Source organism: Aedes aegypti, chromosome 3, assembly GCF_002204515.2.
Source record: "Aedes aegypti strain LVP_AGWG chromosome 3, AaegL5.0 Primary Assembly, whole genome shotgun sequence".
In the NCBI taxonomy this organism is placed as follows: domain Eukaryota; kingdom Metazoa; phylum Arthropoda; class Insecta; order Diptera; family Culicidae; genus Aedes; species Aedes aegypti.
This window is the reverse complement of record NC_035109.1, coordinates 299,763,703-299,786,525: the sequence shown is the minus strand read 5'-3', so window position 1 is coordinate 299,786,525 and position 22,823 is coordinate 299,763,703. Positions and strand designations below refer to the sequence as shown.

The window sequence follows — 22,823 nt, the reverse complement described above, 5'->3', positions numbered from 1 at the left end:
AAATAATTGTTTTTAATAGTTTAACGGTTAAATTTCATGAATATTATTCGATTACTTGTATCATTTTCGCATCGTACATAATACAAAAATATCACATAATCATTTATTAGCGCGAAACATGCCAAAACACACTACCTCCACTATTGGAACTACCTCCACTAAGGGAGCGTTTGCCCTATATAAGGAGGTTGAAAACATCCGAAAAAACGTGTAACGTATTTAATGGGCAGCCTTCGAGGAGCATAGTGAATAAAATAATAAACAAACGAGGATGCTCGAAGTTTGATGTGTGCGTGAAACCATATCAGCTGCAATACGATAGGAAATTTGTTTGAAGTTTAGGCACGGTGTCTCTTGGTAATGAAAATTAACCACCGAAAAATATAATGTTCATCGAATTAAAAATTTTGACTTTCGGTTTCGACTCATATCAAAAATTCCAAATTGCTGGGATTTTTAACTATTATCGTAAAGGTATTGCCTAGTGAAAAATCAACACAGATTGATTGTGTCCCGACCGGGGGTGCGTTGATATCAACAGATAAAATGCATAATAATGTTGATTTTTGTAAAAAAAATCTAACTCATATTTTCAGGCTGATTTTGAACCAAGGTGGTGCAGATCATTGATGCGTGCTACTAGTTCTCCCTTTTATTCTCTCGCTGTTCTTATGCAGCTCAAATAGTGACGTCACTATTTGCGCTGCATAAGAACAGCGGAAGAATAAAAGAGAGAACTAGTGGCACGCATCAATGATCTGCGCCACCTTGGTAAAATCCATCACATTGATTTTGAACCCCTATTGAGTACAGTAATGACCCGATTTTAGCACCCTTTTTCACCAGATTTTGTCAGCATAAACATATTGTTTTAATGTGGCAATATTGGGTACAAACATGATGTACAAAGTCAAGTATGACCTTGGACACGTCTATACGATCATCTAAAATACGAATTCACTCTGTATCGTGTCAGTTCACGGAACGGAGTCACGTTAGGGATGTTATGTTACAATTCATACAAATGTAAAAAAAAAAACATTATAAACCAGGGTTCTGAATTTTCGTATCAATGATGCGAAATCTACGATTTTTCGCACGTAAGGGGTCATGCACAAATTACGTCACGCTCCAAGGGGGGGGGGGGGGGGGGGGGGATCGAGCCAAGCGTGACAAGCCTTACAAAATTTTCGGAGGACTCATACAAAAAGTGTGACAAAGGGGGGGGTCGAAAAAGTTGAAATTTAGCGTGACATAATTTGTGTACCATCCCTAAGGAGAATGCTTTTGTCGCTTCCTCACGTGAACATCTCTTATCGGGGATAATATATTTATTACTCCATCATATTTTCGCTCACCAACTGCTCCCGATAATTATCACTATGTGGATAAACAAAAACTAGTGCCGGCGACGGGATTCAAACCTAGAACATTGCTAAAAACAACCGCGATGCTTGTACGCTAACCATGCTCAACTTGACGAAAGGAGTGGTTAATTTGCTGCATAAAAGCAACTGCTGCTTGTGGCGATGCATACAGGAAAAGTTCTCAATGGATCGGAGAAAGAGGAAACAAACTTCTCACAGCTGCGGAAATGTGCATTTATCTATTTTCGCTTTGTTTTGTAGACGGATAAAATCACAAGGCAGCTAATCGCTGAAAATTGCTGTGAGGCATAAATCCATTATCGTGAGAGTGAGTGAGAATTCGGAAGCCTGTTATAAACATTAACGAAATCATAAAACGAGGACTATATACGTGGGTTCGAATCCCACCGGCCGAGGATCTTTTCGGGTTGGAAATTTTCTCGACTTCCCAGGGCATAGAGTATCTTCGTACCTGCCACACGATATACGCATGCAAAAATGGTCATTGGCATAGTAAGCTCTCAGTTAATAACTGTGGAAGATGCTCATAAGAACACTAAACTGAGAAGCAGGCTCTGTCCCAGTGGGGACGTAACGCCAGAAAGAAGTTGATATACGTAAAAATAAAATAAAGGTAGTCGGATTTTTTTTTCCCGATTTTAGCTTTTTCCCGAAGGAGACGGACCTGGTGTAGTGGTTAGAACACTCGCCTCTCACGCCGAGGACCTGGGATCGAATCCTATCCCCGACATAGTCACTTATGACGTAAAAAAGTTATAGTGACGACTTCCTTCGGAAGGGAAGTAAAGCCGTTGGTCCCGAGATGAACTAGCCCAGGGCTAAAAATCTCGTTAATAAAGTCAAAACCAAACCGAAACTTTTTCCCGATTTTGTCAACCCTAAATGCAACGTGGGGCTGACAAAATTGGGACATACCTAGTAAACATTCGTAGCTCTGCCTGACGTTATCGAAGTAAGGTACCGTGGGGCAAGTGGGTAATAGATTTCGCATAGTTGGGATGCTTCAAATTCTAGAGACCTGAAATTAAAACAAATGAGGTCGTGTATATTTTTTAGGTCGACTCCTACTAAATATAAGCAGTATACTGAAATTGATTTTTTTGTAAAATTGAAGAAAAAAGTACAGAAAATGTTTTTGAAAAACGTCTCTACTTTTCACTTGCCCCATACTGCCCATAAATGCATGTCAGTCCCATGTTTGCTGGATTTCCTATTCACATGGGACAATTATGCGTTTATGGGCAGCATAGGTGGGGCAAGTGAAAAGTTTATCGTTTTGAACAATAAATTCAAAAACTAACAGTTATATTCACGATTTCTATTACCTTCAACATTCGTTAAGGCGTCCCAATGAACAATAACATAAGTAATATGTAAACAAAGAAAATTTTATTCTTGTTACTTGAATTTTCTTCTATTCAGTTATGTTTGTTGAAATAATTCGACAACATTATAACTGCAACATTTCCAATGTTAGTTCTTACATCATGGGACAACAATTGCATTTCTGCTATGTAGAATTTCCACCGCTCGTTATTTGTTAAGAAAATCGGATATGGCGTCGGATAACTCTTCGGGAGAAATCAAACGGAATCCTTCAATAACGTATTTAGAAACTTTTTTATGTGGATACACCTAGACCCCATTTTTTATGTTTTGAACTAGCTTTACATAGACATTCCACGAGATTTCCGTGCGTTCTCTTATATTGGAACTTTTCAACCAACGTCTTCCTTTTAATCGGCTTTCCGAAGTAAACATATTAATATCGTAATATTTGACAACCTTATTTAGAGAAGTTCCATGATTTGGCCATGATAATAGGATTTAACGCTTTGAGTATAGTGTTTCTTGAATTATCAGCACGTTATGTTGTTCTATGATAATTGTGAACCTTCTATACTTCTAGCTAACTAAAGAGAAAACACAAATTTAATCTGTAATGAGAAACTTTTCACTTGCCCCACGTGATTAGAAAAATTAATTCTAAAACTTTTTTTTATTGCAGTTTAAAACTGTCAGAGGGGACAACTTAGAAGTGGTATAGTAAATTGTTTCCCGCTGAAAATATTAAAATAAGATTACACGCCGTCAACTTGTTACGGAGTGATAGTTGACAGGTTAACAATCTTTCGCTCTATTATGCAATAATGGTTGAACAATCTCAGGAATCTCTTACCTATCGTAATGTCCTCAATGGCCTCAAAGGCTTACGCATATGTTTAAAACGTTAATTCACATATTCAGTAAAATATAGCCATTATTTTCACTTACCCCATTTACCCACTTGCCACGCGGTGCCTTAAAGTTATTTTATTTGGTAGTAATTTTTTGGCTTTAAATTCAGGTACCAATTATACATTATTACAGGAAATGTTCACCGACCATACTGCAATAAAATTCTCTCTGAATTGTTGAAACAGACGTAGAGCTAAGAGATGATATTGAAGATAGTGAGTGCGAACACCCGGATAATGCATTGTTTAAGGTGATTATAGAACGAAGCCACACCTCAAATTTTCAAGAGCACAAGACTTAAGAACCAAACGGCGCTTCACGTTAAAAATCTATCCCATTGGACACCACCAGCAAGCAAGCAAGTTGATTGGTTTTCAACACGAACTGTTGTCGGATACTCTCGTCTTGTGTACTTGAAAATTCAAAGTTTGGCTTCGTTTTATAATCACCTTAAAGAATGGCAAAGTATTAGGTCCCTCTCAAATCAAGGAAATATATTTTTTGAATTTCGCTATCTTTGTAGTGAAGAAATGTTAAATAAACAATTTGAAATTTACTAGAACGATTTCAGAATTTTTTAAATTTTATTCTGGATAATCAAATGTAGAAAATGCTAATTGAAACCCCGTTCAATGTTGTGAAAGAAACAATTATGATTTACTTTAGTTTCACACAAAAGTTATATGATTTTGTATATGATACCAACTTCCATTGGATTTTTATATCCATAGTCTTTTCGTTTGAATGTTATGTGATTTTCAAAATAAACTCTACATATCTGTATGATTCCTAAATAATAGTTATAAGAAAAGCGTTATGGAAAACTTATATATTTATTGTAATGATTCAAACATGACAAATTTTTGTAGTGTACTTGAAATGTAAGTCACAAATTTTGTAGGGCTCTACTTACACTAGATAAGTAAAACAATACTTAACACTTAAACATGTTATTATTGAATATTTGGAGAAAAAAAACATTTTGGGAGTTTGCTGTCAGCTATTCCCCTACTATATTTTAGAAACCACTACTGCATGGTGCATCATTTTAATTTATTATTATGATTTTGTTGTTGATGTTTACATTTTTATAAATTTCACTTCAACAATTTTCGTTTACCAAATAGGTGACACACTTGTCCCAATAAAACGTATGTAAAACTAACTATTTTTTGTTCAAATGCCAAGTTATTGTGACATACACATTTTAATAGTTTCGAGATGCACAGTACGTTAGATAAATCTGTTTATAATTTACCTTTTACCTTCTTCTTCTTCTTCTTTTTGGCATTAACATACTCATTGGGACAGAGCCTGCTCCTCAGCGTAGTGTTCTTATGAGCACTTCCACAGTCATTAACTGAGAGCCTTCTTTACCAAAGTTTCCATTTTCGCATTCATATATCGTGTGGCAGGTACGATGATACTCTATGCCCAGGGAAATCAAGAAAATTTCCATTACGAAAAGATCCTGGACCGACCGCGAATCAAACCCAGACACCTCCAGCTTGTTTTCCTGCACATAGAGTGTCATCGTACCTGCCACACAATATACGAAGGGTGGGTATACGGCTGTCAGCTACGAATAAAGCTCGCCTTACTATTGCTGTTTGCATTTGACGTGCAAATTGAATCTAACTGGGCTTCAAATGCGGTAACACAAAATAACCATGATCCATATCACCGCCAACCTAGCAAAGAAAATCAATCTTTGAATTCGCCTTCCTTGTTAAAAATCTTACCGCGTTTGGTGTTCCCGCATTTGAAATTTGCATTTCAAACGCACACAGCAATATCATCTCTCACGAGGGCCGGCCAAAATAGCACAGGTCGAAAATCAGCTTTGTTTTTTTTTGTCATTGGTGGTCTCTTAGAAATGATTTTTCTAAGCTATTCGGTTCAAAAATTGGATCAATACTTTTAGCATATGAGCGAATCCTATTGTCAAATTTCAGAAGAAAAGGCCGACAAAACCCTCCTTGGCGATGAGAGAGAGCAAAAAAAGTGAGTCCCCCTAGTAGAAGCATTAAATAATATTTCTATTGTCCCCCTATATAAAAACAGGGCTTACCTTCTTATCAAATTCACCGCTAACATACTCGTACTGTGAGTCTTGGATGCCTTGTCATCTTGTACATGAAACAAAATTAAATTGGAAGTGCCCTCATATATTAAACAAATCAATACTTTTCAACCTTCCCTTTCAGAATTTTCACCTGCTCTACCGGTCGGTCATTCTTGTCCGTTTCAACCTGGCCTATCCGTTTGATTGCTTGCATACCCGTATGGATCCGCCCAAAAATGGTGTGCTTCCCATCGAGCCACTGGGTTGGCGCCAAGGTAATGAAAAACTGCGACCCATTGGTGTCCGGTCCCGAATTGGCCATCGAAACCACTCCGGCACCGCTATGTTTCAGGTCGGCGTTGATTTCGTCAGCAAACGTTGGCCCATAGATCGATTGTCCCCCGCGCCCGGTACCAGTTGGATCACCTCCCTGAATCATAAAGTCCCGGATGATGCGGTGGAATATCGTTCCATTGTAATATCCCCGGCGGGCTAGCTCAGCAAAGTTTCGGCAGGTATTGGGTGCATGTTTCCAGTACAGTTCAATGGATATTTCGCCCATGCTTGGAAACACAAGAGTCAAGCTTCATTATCATATGGTTTAAATTCACTATTTTTACTTACGTTGTTTCAAATGTGACAAAATGTGGCTGCCATAACTTATCTGGAATGCCGGCTGTCGCCGTACCGGGTTGTAAAGCAAGCATTTTTTATAAAAACTGAAAAGATTTTTGAATTTATGTTGTTGGAAATAAGTGAAAGAGTGCGGGGAGAAAGAAAAGCAAAACAATCTGATGTTTGACAAGCACCAGTTCGTTTATAAAGCCATTTTATGAGACGTTTCGAATCATATGTTTTTTTTTTGTTTAGCAGCTTTGAAACTTGTTGGCGGGTCCATTTATTTACGTTTCTTCTAGCGCCACATTTGGGACGAGCTCATTCATTAATGGCGTGCAACGAGCTTTTCAATGTTCCCCAGTAGAATTAAAATCAGCATGCAGGGAAGAATTTATTTTATTTACTGGTAACATCAGACATGTAACCACGTAGAAAAATAGCCAGAAAGAGAACGAAAATGTCATCACCAACAAAAACGTTACCAGCGCCATTCACATATCATGCTAGTTTTTAAAACAATAACAATGAGCGGCCCGCCAGAAAACGTCAACCGACTGTCTCGTAAAATGGCTTATACCTCTTTGGAGTAGGAACGCTTGGAAATGAATCGTTCATCGATTCAAGGGGCGCTACATTAGTACACGGAAAAAAATTAAACATTCGTATTCGTGATCAAACGTCAACATCCCACCGCAAAATCGCTAGTGTTTGGAGATGATTTTAACCTGAGACGAGACTCGCGAAGACGGTCTTCTTTTTCTGTGATTGCTGAGTTTTTTTCTTATTCCACTTTGTGTTTATACCAATTATGCGCATGCTGTTCAAATCCTCACATGAACCTCTGAGCAAAAAATGATTGAGTTTGCATCACATCGAATCATAAATAGCCGCTTGAGTGAAATTTCATGCCAGCAAACGTAGCAGACATTAGAAATAATTAATCTTCTGCTTAGATTTATCAGCAACTTTGGAAAAAACTGCTCCGCCGACTGAGGTTTTTAAAAACAGTTTACTTTGAACACAATACTTTTCACTTTTTCAGCCATAAAAACGGTGGGCTGCATTTGACGTTTCGTGAGAGGGGAATCTGGGCTGCATATGACGTTGATATTTTTCCTCTTCGCGAGTTTCTCTCAGATTTTAACCTCCAAAATGCCAAATAATCTCCAAAACATCACCTTCAAGTTAGTTCTAATAACCTCCGTTATATGAAATATGGTGGCGCGTCGATCGTCGCAAGTTTATCGTTAAACAGTCAATAGATCGTTGCACGCTTGACCTAACCTCGAAACTCCATATAAAAAAATGTCAACAATTCCAGCAGTGAATGTCAACTCCATATAAAAAAATCTAAACAATTCCAGCAGTGAGTGTCAAAGAGCAGGACAGTCAATTGAGCGTGATGAAAGAGGGACAGAGAAGGAGAATTTTTCGTGACGTCACCATGCACTCTTCTATATTCTGAGTATTTTTAAAGTTACAAATATTTTTGAGTTTTTTTTTTTTGTAAAGAACTACCTTTTGTAAAGTTACACAAAATTGAGTATATTTCGTACAAATCCAAGCTCTTCTGGACAATGGAGATATAAAAAAAATATGAAGGACGCATGTAGCTGATGGTATGGGTGTCCTTAAAATATTATTCATACAAAAGCGTTACGAGGGGGTGGGTGGGTATCTAAAATAGCGCTCGTAAAAATCTGGATACCTTTTGCATCAATGAAGCTTACACATTTTGAATAAAGTGAGTTAAATTTACCCAAATGTCAACATTTCTTATCGAGCGTGTACTGAGATCCTTTTCGTCGATTAATTTAAAAAGCCCGTCGATGTTCGCCGCGAATAACGATGTGTCAAAACAGATGGTCTTCTACTTGTTTGTATTTAGTGCCGGGAAAATCCGTTCGCACGAATGCGGGAACGGTCAAACGGATTTTTCTAGCCCTTTGAATCACAACCGTCGAACTTATACCTACTAGCCTAATATCTAACTGTCCGACTTATGCATTTTTAACCGTCGAGTTTATTAGTTAAGTTAGCAAAATTAATCCAAATGATTGAACTGTGATCAGCGTATAATAGTGGAGGAACAGTGCTCAAATTAGTTTAGTGTTCTCTAGTAAAGCTTTAATAATTGTGTTCATGAAGTGCTGATCGAAGGATTCCCAGAATCGATTCCAGAATGGATCAGGAAGCATTCCTCACTCCTCGTAAGATCTTCCAGAATGCGTTCAACGCGGCCAGGAGGTCAACGGCCAGTGCGCATTCACCGTCCGTCAAGGCCTACACGCCAACATCGCTGTCTCGGACGGCGGCCGGAACTAGTAGAATAAATTTACTTCCGGTCATCCAGACACCACCCTCCAGAATGGTCAAAGGCAAGGTGATCAATCCCTTCGAAGCACATTTGACTGATCGACTGCACTTGCCAGTTATTTGTAGTCCTTCGCTCTTTCAACGGCCAAGTACTCCCCAAGGCGGTAGCGTCACGCAGTTCGAGTGGACAATTGACGAAGTGAGCTATCTGGGTCCGGCCAATGTGGAAGCGCACGAAACACAATTCATGGAAACGCCAGACCCAGTGCTGGAAGCGAAGGCGCAAGCTGCAATTAGTGCATACTTTAAAGATCACAGTATAGGTAGGTAAAACAAATGGACAGAAAATGACCGTTACAGAGCTGGTAGGGTGGATATTCCCTTAGCAGATAGTAGGTATCATATAGTCCCACCATTAGTGGCTTTTTACGGCCGTTTTGCTATTAAGCTTAGAAGCTAGATAGGTATCTAAGTACGTCGATTTTCAGCTGGATTGTAAAATATTGATAAAAATATTGTTTATCAATAGTTTCACTATTGATACCGTTAGTTGACTTTTGAACTAATTTGATGAGTATGGAATCATAGTCTAGTAACTATTGCATAGTAGGTATTTATCTGATTCGATTTATCTGATGTTCGTCGAAACTCAATGCAGCTCTGGAGCTAACATGGGAAAGAGAGCGTTAAGGACTTTTTTACATCAATCGAAAGCTTAAAACTAGTGCGCCAAAAGAAACAGAAATTATAAATAGCGCTACTATACGCACATGTGTTTCTATAGTGGCTCAAGCAATATTAAATACAAAAATATGTTTTGTAATTTTTATTTATTTTTTTCTGTAATGCTTTCAGATAGCTTAAAAATAATAACGCTGATTCATATCTACAATTTTATACAAATATTAATTCTTAGCTGTTCGGCTGACTGAACCTAGCAGGTATCTTTTTAGAGACTTGGTCTCTATTTTAATACGAGTCTCTAAAAAGTTCAAAGTTTCTTAATTTATTTCTTAATTAGTCAAAAGAAGTCTCTTAATTATATTTATGTTTTAGCAAAAATTGTTCCTAGAGTTACTTTATTTTTTATTTATAGATGCAATTTTTCTCTGATACCTTATAGTTGGAATGTTGACCTAAACCGTGGAATGTTGAAGATGATTCGAATTTACAGAAGCTATTAGTTTTAGCAAAAATGTTAGCGATCATGGAATTTTGATGCATCTCAAGGAAGCATTACCTCATTTGATTTCCTTCTTTTCGGAACTCTATAAGGTAACGAATAGAAAACTTGAACGATTGATGTTATCATTGAAGATGTTCTCCAAAAGTTTAATTTAAATTTTCAGTGGTGATAAGGCACATTGGGAGTAAGTATACCATTTCATTCATACTGATACTACTGCAAAACTGGTACTACACGACCTCAGAGGCACGTGTTTTCAATAGAAACAGTGTTGTTCGTTTGCTCAGTGTTTTTGGTGATGTTTACCCTAACGATAAATATGGAAAAGATTGTTTGTAACGTAGGTTTGGCTAAGAATTTCTTGTAGACTTGTTCAATTATGCCAATATAACGTTAGATCTGTTTCAAAACAGGTTACGTGGTACATTTTCCAAAGGCTAATGATTTCAACTGTTTATGATGTAAAACGAATTGTATAGCAACAAATAAATATCATTGGAATTATAATTTCACCCAGCTCACTGACTTTCCATACTGCTTGTAAGCGAAAAATATCTTCGCTGCACGGTCCACTAATGCACGCTTCGTGCTTTCACTGACTTATACGGAAAAAATGTTTTACAAAATCTTCAATGTTTTCTGTAATCAGACTTTCAAAAAGCCAAAAAGTTTTCTACTCGTCGTTCACTTATAATGTTCAAACTTTGCGGTTTTCTCGTAGCACTAGTTTATAAAACACAATCACTAGGTTTAACGTTCAAGGTACAAGAGACCGACAGCGGCCTGCGTTTATTGTAATAACCTATGCATCGTATTTTATCGTTTTATTTCTCATCTCTCAATTATCGTTTTTATCCGCATTCCAATCGAGCAGGAGACCTGTCAAAACTAGAACATGACGTCACTCTTGTTTACAGGCACTCTAGTCCGAATATAACAGAGACAAGCTCCACAAGTATCTTTAGAGAACTTCCTGGTTGAAATGTTAGAGAAATTCTGAACAAAAATTTTCGAGGAAATCGATAAATCTGTGGAAGCTACTGGATGAGTTTTTCGAGGAAGAAAAAAAACTCAATTCACTTTAGGAAGATTCAAATATGACGTCAATGTTTCGGAATATATAGATTCCCCTCTGCATTGCTTTTTCTAATACTTACTACAAGCACTGACACACTTCTGTAGACTCCCTAACGATGGACGTTATTTTTGAATGTTCCCTTTCTGTAAGAATATGTTTAATTCTTGAAGAAGTCCTGAATGAAAATCTAGCTCATCGGTAGTTAAACAGTTTTTGAAAAAGCCTATTTAAAATCTTAGGTATTTCTTCACATGATATGTCTCATATTTCCCTTGGAACACATAGCAAAACTTAGTGGCATCGTATAGAGAAAAGATATACCTTTCATTTAATACTAAAAAAAATTGGCGGCCATTTTGAAGTTTGCCAATATCTGAATTTTGTTAGAAAACCATTTTTTCATCATTAGCACACTGCTTGCTTAGGATTCTGAGGTCACCATCAGAGAGCTGAGAAAAAACTGAGCAAGATATGCTACAAAAACTAGGTGAGAAATGGTATTTACCCCATGAAATGAACGATTTTCTAAATCATGTGCTACGATTTTGACGAATATGGCGAGTGCAATCAATGAAAACATCACTTTTTGTACAACAAAGAAAAAAGTTTTCAATCGTTGGTGTTATCTTCGAGTCGAGCGAAGAATAAGATCAATAATCAATAATCAACATATTGAATTTCGAGGCTACACTAAGTTTGTTATGTGTTCCAAGGGAAATATGAGACATATAACGTGAAAAAATACATAAGATTTATAAAAAAATGGGCTTTTTCGCAAACTATTAAGCTACCTGACGTACGAGTCAATTTGAGAAAACCAAAAGGACCACCCTTTAGTTTTAGCATATACTAGCGATCAGTGACATAAAATAGAAATTCCAACGACAAACGAAACGATGGGTGCCGATGGCGGCCTGGTTTCAGCGAGAATTGCTCAGGAAACATTCTACAAAATACTTGGTTGAATTTTTAAGGTATTTCTCAAAGAAAATTTCGAAGGAATTCCTAAATGATTTACTAAATGAATTTCTGAAGCAATATGAAGAAGTTTCGGGAAAATGCCTCAATTTATTTCTGTGTTGAACGAGTTTTAAGTTAATAAAAAAAGATTTAAAACAACGAAAAAAAAAATGAGACAATTGAAATGTAAAATTCATGTAAAAACAATACGAAATGCCTGGAGTAATACCTGATCTAATTTCATTAGGAATTACTAATGAATTTCTTAGAAGTACCTTCTGAAATGTGTCTGGTTGGATGCATAAGGAATCTTTCAAGCAATAACTCTACAAAAATATTTTTTTTAGTATTTTCTGATCCCTAATCGGCCTGACTTATTTTAAGTTGTCTCTTATCGACTTGGTCTCTTTTTCCATGCATGTAGTCTCTAAAGGTCCCATTTTTTTAGAGGCCCTACCAGCCTTAGAAAACCGATGGAGATTGTATTTTTTTTTTCCTTTTTTAGTTCCTAGTCCCATTGGCTGTCAACTGCGTAGCCAGAAAATCCTACTGAATGGAGAATCTACTGCCATCGACAGTTTCATGGGCAGAAAGTCCAAACGGAAACGGGACGGAGTAACCCAAACTGTTTTAACTTTCCCACCGATTTTACCCAAAGAAGTTGAAGACATGCTGGCACCCTACTTCGGGTTCCATGACGTGAGTCTTGTGAGTTTTCAGAGTTGATCCTCTTTTTAACCACAATCAATGTTTCCACAGAACCAACAGCAAACCCACGAATCTATCAACGAGTCTGATGTAAGTATCGATCATGATGCACGAGATGCTTCGCTCCGTAGGAAACTGTTCAACTGTACGACAGCGTCGACCGATTCGGAGACTCGAGATCAGGACGATTCGCTTGACCATCTGGATATGCATTCACTTAGTCCGGCGCCCGTCACTCCGGAAGTCGACAAAGAATCCGTGCAAAACTTGAAGCGATCGCGTTGCTTTGGATCTCAGGAAATCAAGATCGATCGGGACGACATTTCCCTCAGTCCCGTAGTGGACAAAGAGAAAGAATCCTTCGGGGCGCTGTCACCCATTTCCAAAAGCTCCACGTCACCTTCTCCGTTGAAGCCCAGTTCAAACTCCACCGAGATACCGGATCACGATGCCATCTACCGAAGCACACCGGAACGTCCGAAAAGTTTTGTTTTGGCGTTGAATTGCAGCGCCAACAGTCACCACATGTCCGTCGATCACGGTAACTATCTTGAATTGTATTAGGGGAATATTGTGTAACTCAAATGATTCCAGTGATAAAACTTTGAATTGTAATTGTGATTTATTGGCAAAATTTTGACAATTGTAGATACTTTACTAGGAAATGTTACTGTTGAAAAATATATTTTGACTAAGTGTAATGCAAGAATCAAGGCTGTTACAGGAAAATCAATTTTCAATCCGTAAAATCCGCGCCAGGAAATTCAAACCGACGCAACGAGGACAGAATGCGCGTCACATATTTCGGTTGTAAATAATATTCCAAAAATATTTTATATTTCGAGAGGGAGAACTAGGGCTGGTAGCAAGGTTCTTCTTAAAGTCTTGGTCTCTATTTTCAAAAGAATGTCTCTAAAATCACTATTTCCCTCTTTTCCTTTGCAGTGGATCCTAGATTCTAGAGGTTCCACAGATACTTTCAGACACTCTCACGCGATTATTCTCCAGGAATTTCTTTTCAAATTCCTCGATTTCAGAGATTTCTTCAGGAATTCTTTCAGGAATTCTTCCAGATATCCCCTAGAGATTTTCCATAATTAGCATTTATTGGCTTTTTTCGGTGAACGCGATACTACTCAAAGTGGAAGGGAGCAAGGAAAGTAATGAAAGAATATGATGGATAGAATCGCAAGCGAGCGACGAGAGAAATGAATAGAAGTTGAAAACTAACAGAGGGCCAAATACACTCCCGTGCATAAGTTTGGGTTTGCGAACGCACCAACAATTTATGTCGAAAAATAGCCAAAAAGGTTGAGCAGGCCTGGGTTAGATATTTTAGCGTTGGTCACTACTAACACTAGGCAGGCAAAAAATTGTCGCCTCGACCTGTTAACTATATTGTTCGGCGAAAGTTACAGCTCTATCGATCGGTGGCATAAACTTCGGTTCAAATAAAGATCCCTTGGGCAAATTAGGGGCATATGAGACGAGGCGCGAAAAAATCCAATAAGTAACGCGAATTCCATATGAATCCCCGAAAATGTGCCACCGATCGATAGAACTGTAATATCCGCCGAACAATATAGTTAACAGGTCGAGGCGACAAATTTTGGCCTGTCTAGTGTTAGTATAGTGACCAACGCTAAAATATCCAGCCGTCCAAAACCAAGACGTTAGGCAGCAATTTGTCGTTTCGATTGTGTTTGTGTTTCGATTGTGATTCATATATGGCCCTCTGTTAGTTTTCAACTTGTATTCATTTCTCTCGTCGCTCGCTTGCGATTCTATCCATCATATTCTTTCATTACTTTCCTTGCTCCCTTCCACTTTGAGTATATAGCGCTCACCGAGAAAAGCCAATAAATGCTAATTATGATAAAGTCGTGGGTTCGAATCCCACCGGTCAAGGATCTTTTCGGGTTGGAAATTTTCTCGACTTCCCAAGGCATAGAGTATCTTCGTACCTGCCACACGATATACACATGCAAAAATTGTCATTGGCATAGTAAGCTCTCAGTTAATAACTGTGGAAGTGCTCATAAGAACACTAAACTGAGAAGCAGGCTCTGTCCCAGTGGGGACGTAACGCCAGAAAGAAGAAGAAAAATGATAGAGATAGAGATTTTCCACAAACTTCGAGGAAATATGTCCAGAAATTCCTCCAGAATTTTTAAAGGAATAATAAAATTAATATTCTCATTATTTTTCTACAGGAAATCTTACGAATCTACCTCTTATCATTTCTGCACGAATCACTCTGGGTGTTTTCCAAGATACTATTCCAGGATTTTCTACAGAGATGTTTACACTACTTCTTTCATCGATTTTTCCAGTAGTTACTCTAGCAAATCTTCCAAGACTCTTCTTTACCAAAAAATCCACATTGCACCATTCTAGAGCTTTTGAAGAAATTCGTTTAAGAATGTTTTGCAGGAATCTACGCCAATTTTCCAGTTTGTTTCCAATCATTTTCAGATGGATTTTTTTTTTTACAAATTCATCAACGGTTTTTCTCAGGAATTTCTGCAGCCGTTTTCTATGACTTATTCCAGGAAATCTATCTATCTCTTTCCAGTATTTTTCTATGCATTTCTAGAAAAATAATAATTTAAGGTTTTGCACTAGCAAATACTACAGCATTTATGTACTCCGATGATTTCTATACACATTTCTTGTGAGATTGCGTTTCATTTTTTTTTTTTTTCTAAATTTATCTTTTTAGAAAATCCTACAGGGTATTATCTTGGAATTCGACCAAATATTATTTCAATGAATATTTCAGCAATTTATTTAGAAAATTCCATGACGTATTCCTCCCTTTCTCTAGAACTAGGGAGTTCTTTCAGATATTTCTTCAAGAGTCCATCGGGAATTACTGCAGATGTTTCTTCGGAGATTACTATAGGATTTGCTCTTCCGGATTTTTGAAGAAATTTTTACAACTATATCTTAAAAATAATCCTTGATGATTCCCTAAAGACATCCCTTGAAACATTCCTGGATAAATTCTTTGAGTACTTCCTTGGGAATTTTTTTCAAGATTTTCTAGAGGACTTCCTGAAGGAATCTTGAAGGAATCTTACGTCAATTTATGATTTTTAAGAGGATATCTAAACAGTGATTTGCTGCATGTATTGCTGGTAACCCTGTACAGGTTCCGGTTGCCCCGAGGGATGTGGCTAATACACAAAATTCGCGCCAGCTGTAACAGCCCTAAGCGTTATTTCTATAAACTAGTCCCGAGAAAAGAATAATACAAGTCCCTTCTATTTCAGGTGAAAGGCAAACCGACCTAACGGTTGATTTCAACGAAGAGGATCTCTCCTACGAAGACAACCCTCTAGCCTTGTCCCAATCGTCTTCCTCGGTGGTTTCACAACATCCGACCACGCCACTACGTCACACGCCCAGGGAAAGACGCCGCAACCGGAAGAACCTTTCCCGGTCCTTCCTGCTGTACTCGGACGAGGATCGCTTTGAGGAGGAGCAACAAGAACAGCTACAACTATCGAAGGAATTCCACCATAGGAGTTTCGCTGCCATCAGCAGGGATAAGGAGAACATCGACAGCGCAAAGGGCTTTCGATGTTTGGCCAAATCGGTCCCGGAAACCAGCAGCGGTAACTTCTACCGCATGGACAGTGGATTCAACGAAGAGGAAACACGCACAAGTCAAGAGACTGTAGAATATGAGACTGATGTTTCAATGCAATCCGAGTGCTGCGAAGGTGACCGGCAGACTCCGCAACGGTTCAAGATCGCACGTTGGAAAATGTCCGCCGCGGCCAATTCCGACGGGCAGCATCACACAGGTTGCTCGATAAGACTGTAAAACAGTAAATTTCTAAATTGAGATTTTATTTTAGATTACTAGGTATTATTGCAAATGAATCGAAGAACATGAGCTAGAGTCTGTAAGGTAGTTTCAATGAGACGTCGTACGAAATGTCGATTTTCTTAATTTGTCACTAAAAGTTTGTTTGGTAATTTTGCCGCAAATTTGTTTCCTATTTTTATTTTAGTACGTATTGTAATTATATTTCGTTGCATTGTAAACTACGACGTGCTACGTCCATTAAAACGCTTTTTGTTCATTAATTATGTTGTTTCAATGAAAGGATCACATGATGACTTATAAATTACTTTGAAGCAAGTGAGAATCCGGAGAAAACTGCAACTTTGAAAATCACAAGAATCTTCTAAGGTAGACACATCGGTGTTGGCCAATCTAAGAGAAAATATATGAGAAGCCCTACATGTTGAAATGTGAAATAAAAGCTTTCAAATGAAGACTTTTAATCCATAAATGTATGAACAATTTCGGATCTAAGCAGAAATCTTATTTCAGTATTGAAAATCACATTGGTCAATATAGGCCAGAATCAATTTCGGCCACATTTTCAACTTAGGATCCCAAATTCAGCACTGTTTCTTCATATGAGCTTAACTCACATGAGCGAATTCTCTTTCTTGATCCTCTCTTTCGCTAATAACTTCGCCAAATCGAATAGGGTTTCAATGCTAGTAATGGACCCCTTAGTAGCTGAAATTCATTCTAGACGCTTTTCCGCAATGATATCTCAGACGCATATACGTTTTATGGAGTCTAACAGCAAATTCAATGTCTTTACTTCATAGTACGTCTATGAAACATACAAAATCATTCGATTTTTCCATCGAAATATGCATTTGAAAATCTGTTGTCCGAATGCCTATTATGGACCCTCCCGGGGTCCATAATAGGATTGTTTACAAATTTGACGTTGCGTATTATGGACCCTCCATTTGATTCCCATTTACAAAAGTGGTCAAATATCTGTATTTATGCGTCTCAAACCAAATATTTTACCTGAAACTGCTGACTAACAATGTAATCGAAGTTCCCCCGGTGGATTTTCATAGGAATAAAGTTGCTTTGAGTGTTAATTTTATGTTTTTCTGTAGAGGGTCCATAATACGCAAAGGGTCCATAACCGGCATTGACTCCCTACATCTTATTTATTTATTGATAACTAGTGGTCCCGGCAAACTTCGTCTTGCCATCAAGTAGGCTGTTGGAAAACGCTAAGAATCGTCCCATACAGAATAACAGTTCCGTTCACACCCGTTCTTCCGACTTTCCCGGTGAATATCCTGGGATTTTTATACACACAAACACGTCGGAATACTTGACGAACAAAACGGAAAAATAATCATTCAAATCTATTGAACCATTCGGAAGCCATTTCGTGACATACAAACACCGTTCTATTTTTATTTATATAGAAGATAGATAGATAAATTTTCCATCGATATGTGTTTAATATTCAGGTTTTCGGGGATGCTTCCATTAAGCAAAAGGGTGTTCATAAACTACTTGCAATAGTACATTCACGTTGTCAGTTATTTAAACGACATACTACTAATCTTAATTTTTTCAAGGAAACTAATATCTGTAAGGAAGTAATGAAGAGTATTTAAGTTATCTATTCAGGCAACAACGCATTCTAAGCAGGTGATATGAAAACCAAGTAACAAATATACTTTCAGTTATTGGTTTAATCTTTGCTTGAAAAGACGCTTATAATTTACTACAATATCCAAAAAAAGCATTTTGAATGGGATCATATGTAACTTCCGAGACCACTATGTTCGAAATATTATAGCGCATTTTCAACAAGAATGTGTCCAACGATATGCCATGTTATTTGAAAAAAAGGAACATTATATTTTATTACGTTTCTTAAGGCCCAAACGCAATGATAGCGGAACGGCAACGGAAAGCGGAACCGGTTCGCCAGCATGGACTATAGCATGTTTGTCGACTCAGATTTGGTTCACTTTCGTTCGTTGATAGCTCAGTAAGGATGGTTTGATTCATGCTGGCGAACCGGTTCCGCGTTCCGTTGCCGTTTCGCTACCATTGGGCCTTTATGGTCTATTACTGTAGCACTGCAGTGACTGCAGTATACATCTTTTCAACTATAGTAATGGAAACATCGAGGATGACGAGATGATGGTATCTTTCGACGTAGCGGCCCTTTTTTCCAGCGTTCCAGTAAAGGAACTTTTGATTTCGAGGAAATTTCTACAAGCAAACGAAAGGAGCTCCCATGGGTAACCCTCTGTCCCCGTTTTTGTGCGAGCTATTCATGTCGAATCTCGAGGAACATTTGAAGAAACAAGGAATATTACCGGATAAATGGTGGAGTACGTCGACGACATTTTCAGCGTTATCAAACGGAAGTAGCTAGCTAGGATTTTGGATACAATCAACGGCGTACACAAGGATATCAAGTTCATCCACCAGGAGGAGAAGGAAAGAAAACTACCGTTTTTAGATCTACTTGTCATCAGGGAATAAAATTCATCGTTCAACTACGAAATGATCCTGGACCGACCGGGAATCGAACCCAGACACCTTCAGCATGGCTTTGTTTTGAAGCCACGGATTCTTACCACTCGGCTACGGAAGGCCTCCAGCGAGTCATCCCATACACATCGAATCATTCGTTCCAGCATAAGATGGCAGCTTTTCATCACATGCTCCACAGGATGCAGACTCTACCCCTCAGCAAAGACGGAAGGACTAAGGAACTGGAATATATTTTCGAGACGGCAAAGATCAACGGGTTTTAGAAAACGACGATAAACGCCATCTTCGACAGAAAGAGAAAAAACGGCATATTAGGAATGCTTTGACGACACTCATCCCTATCTCCGAGCCCATGCAGAGAGCCCCATTCCATACGACAGACTCTTCAACAATCAGCTCCGATCAAAGCTAAGGAATTTCGGAATTGATTTAGTGTTTTCCAGCACAATCAACAAACTTAAGACTTCGTTAGGCTCTACCAAGGATCCGTTTAACACACTGAACAAGGCTGGCGTTTACAAAATCAGTTGTCCTCACTGCCACAAGGTCTATGTTGGTCAAACAAAGCGGTCTCTCGGGGTTAGATTCAAGGAACACTTAGCGGAAATAGGAAAAGCTCAAAATACGATAGATGATAGGGATGACTCACAATTTCAAATCTAAGGTAGCAGAATATGTCTTTACAGAGGGTCATTAAATTAGGACAGCGGATATCAAAATTTAACGAAATGTTTCTTCATTTTGGAAATTGGATGTGGCTGAGAGTCTGGAAATTTGCAATTTGTACCTACGACACTACTCAACAGAGACCAAGGTAACGGGCAATACACCCGATTCTGTTTTTGCACGGGTGATGCGTACCGTGCAAAAAAAGTTTTCAGTTCAAAATTTCAAAAACCGTTCAAAATAGTAACACCATTTCTCGATGTTCCATCCATTGGGCGGAAAAAATGTATGGAAACTTTTGTTGCACGGCCGTGTAAAAAAATCCGTGCAAAAACAGAATCGGGCTGTTCTTGATACCTACAAATCTTTTCCGTGATGTACCTAACAGCCCTTAAATTTTAAGTTTCTACAAAACAGGGAAGGGAATTATGGCTATACCTAGTTTAAATACACACACTTAAAAACGACATCGCTGTTCGGTAAATTATTTTACGGTCTTTGATCAGTAAATCATAAAAAGTACTGAGATTCCAGCTCCTCTTAATAAAAGTACTGGTTTTTCGGTAACATTTTTCATTATTTACTGAATACAGTAAACTCTGGTGCTGATAGCACCGTAAAATTGCAGATTGCCAAAAAATTTGAAAAGTCAGTAGAATGTTAGTACTGACTTATCAGCATCGAATGAATTGTACCGAGTTTTCGTTAAACTGCAACGAAAACAATTACCTAACCACGTTTGTTATCTGCCATCTGTTTTTTTTTAGTAAGAAGCTCCTACTACAGAATGTCTCTCCATGATTTTTTTTATCAATATTTCCATCCTGCCTTGTCGCTGCTCATGGTAAGTATTGGAATATCTTTCGACGGACCAGAATTGTAACGGTCAGCCGTTGCACATCGAAACCCGCACTGCATTGATCGAACTAGCTGGAGCTTAGATAGCACATCTGTTCTTGCAAAGATTTGTTACCTTTCCGTGGTATGTCCATATTGAACGCAAAACTAACAGGTCATTCCAGCATAATAAACCCTTCATTTTAAACTTCCGCAAGGCCGCTCCGATTCTGGTGGATAGATATTTGATATTCGTCATAACTTTTAGTTCTATTCGCGGTGACCCAACTTGTTAGAGCCTGAATCGGACTGCATTATTAGGTGAACTTCCAACAGGCCAGACGCCGTAAAAACGGTGTTTGAGATGCGTTTCAATTGAACACAAAACTCCAACCACGAGCAGTCGACAGAGGCGAAAAATGAAAATAGAGTGGAAATCAATACAATTATGATCAGATTGGGGATATCCTGAAGGAATTGGGTCGTTGAAAAAACTAGAAAAATCAGCAAATTAAAGTAAACAGAAAAAAAACTTTACCGAAAAAGACAGCAAAGTATTGTAGGAATTTCTCGGGCTCCAAATCAAGAACTCGTACCACATATTTTCACAAAAACACAAAGCACATTTATTATATTAGGTTTTATTTATTATTTATTTTTTCAATATCAATCACCATTTTTTTCTTCCATATCCCGCGTCAACAACACACTACTATCCTCTAACTCGTCATTCTTCAAACTGACTACCCACTCAATCCATCAGGAATTCCACGATCTCTTTTCTCTTTCGCTCTTCGTCCCATGCAAGCCACACTTCTCGTCAAGCTCTGTTTTCGTTCCATCCGTTCCGAATGAAGAAGTAGGATTTCCGTACGCATTTCATTCTCCAAGGCGGGAACTACACTGATGCAAGTTGTATAGATAAATTTGAATCGAATATAATAATAATAATAAGAATAAGATGGATTCCTACATCCTTCTCCTCCTGTACTCTATATTCTTGAAAAAATATGACTGCTCCAAAAATAAACGAAAAATTCTTTAAAAACTATGTTAGTATTCGCTTTTTAATTAAAAATAAAGTTCTAAATTAACATCCTTTTCTTGTTTTTACATAACAATACACATAACAACTTTGAAATCTTAAAAATAATAAATATTGCATCTTTCACACGAAAAATAAGTCAATTATGAACTATTGCAGAACATTCCTGTAATAAAAGATCTTATTAATATATTTGTATACAAGGTACTTACCAACACTCCACTTTATTAGAAACGCCAATAATAACAGAATACCAATCTCTACAAAATTACAAAAAAAAAAAAAAAAACAACAACAATCATTCCAGAAGAATCCATCATGCAACAAAATCAGTCAATAAAACAACTTCTTTGTCAATTCTTGTTTACAAATGCTTCTTTATCAGTTCTCATTTACTACATATTCTAACACTCAAAGCCTAATATTCACTAAAACTGATTATGTTCTCTTGCATGGAGCTTATCAAGCTTCAAAAGAATCCATCATGCACAAAACCAGTAAATAAAACAATTTCTTTATCAGTTCTCATTTACATATTCTAACACTCAAAGACTAATTTTCACTTAAACTGATTATGTTTTTTTTATGGAGCTTATCAGGCTCCAGAAGAATACATCATGCAACAAAATCAGTCAATGAAACAACTTCTTTATCAGTTCTCATTTACTATATATTATAACACTCAAAGCCTAATTTTCATTTAAACTGATTTTTTTTATGGAGCTGACCAGGCTCCAAAAAAATTCATCATGCAACAAAATCAGTCAAATAAATAATGAATAACCTCAACTGATACCATAACATTTTCTTGGGTGGAGCTTACCAGGCTCCAGAAATACCAATTAAGTGTCCAAATCAGCAAATATCCATTATCTTCTACAGCACCTCTCAATCGACATATTCTACAATCAATAAATATCCTCAACTGATTCCATAACATTTTCTTGGGTGGAGCTTATCAGGCTCCAGAAGTACCAATCAAGTGTCCAAATCAGCAAATTTTCATTAACTTCTACAGCACCACTCAATCGACATATTCTACAATCAATAAACATCCTCAACTGATTCCAATAACACATTCATCGGTGGAGCTTACCAGGCTCCAGAAGTACCAAACAAGTGTCCAAATCAACAAATTTCCATTTACTTCTACAGCATCTCTCAATCGACATATTCTACAATCAATAAACATCCTCAACTGATTCCAATAACACTTTCTTCGGTGGAGCTTACCAGGCTCCAGAAGTACCAATCAAGTGTCCAAATCAGCAAATTTCCATTTACTTCTACAGCATCTCTCAATCGACATATTCTACAATCAATAAACATCCTCAACTGATTCCAATAACACTTTCTTTGGTGA

At 37.7% G+C, this 22,823-nt stretch overlaps 2 protein-coding genes across 2 annotated transcripts; one reads left to right on the top strand and one right to left on the bottom strand.

Moving 5' to 3' along the window:
* Positions 1-5,778: 5,778 nt before the first annotated feature.
* Positions 5,779-6,552, bottom strand: LOC5568711 (peptidyl-prolyl cis-trans isomerase-like 1). The gene is made up of 2 exons (XM_001652486.2): positions 6,316-6,552; positions 5,779-6,254 (listed from the first exon to the last, which is right to left on the bottom strand). The coding sequence occupies exons 1-2, from the start codon at positions 6,396-6,398 to the stop codon at positions 5,807-5,809; spliced, it is 531 nt and encodes a 176-aa protein (XP_001652536.1). The 5' UTR covers positions 6,399-6,552; the 3' UTR covers positions 5,779-5,806.
* A 1,605-nt stretch (positions 6,553-8,157) lies between these two features.
* LOC5568710 (protein aurora borealis) lies at positions 8,158-16,655 on the top strand. The gene is made up of 4 exons (XM_001652485.2): positions 8,158-8,948; positions 12,355-12,548; positions 12,609-13,098; positions 15,833-16,655. Exons 1-4 carry the CDS (start codon positions 8,492-8,494, stop codon positions 16,387-16,389), a joined length of 1,698 nt encoding a protein of 565 aa, XP_001652535.1. The 5' UTR covers positions 8,158-8,491; the 3' UTR covers positions 16,390-16,655.
* The last annotated feature ends 6,168 nt before the right edge of the window (positions 16,656-22,823 follow it).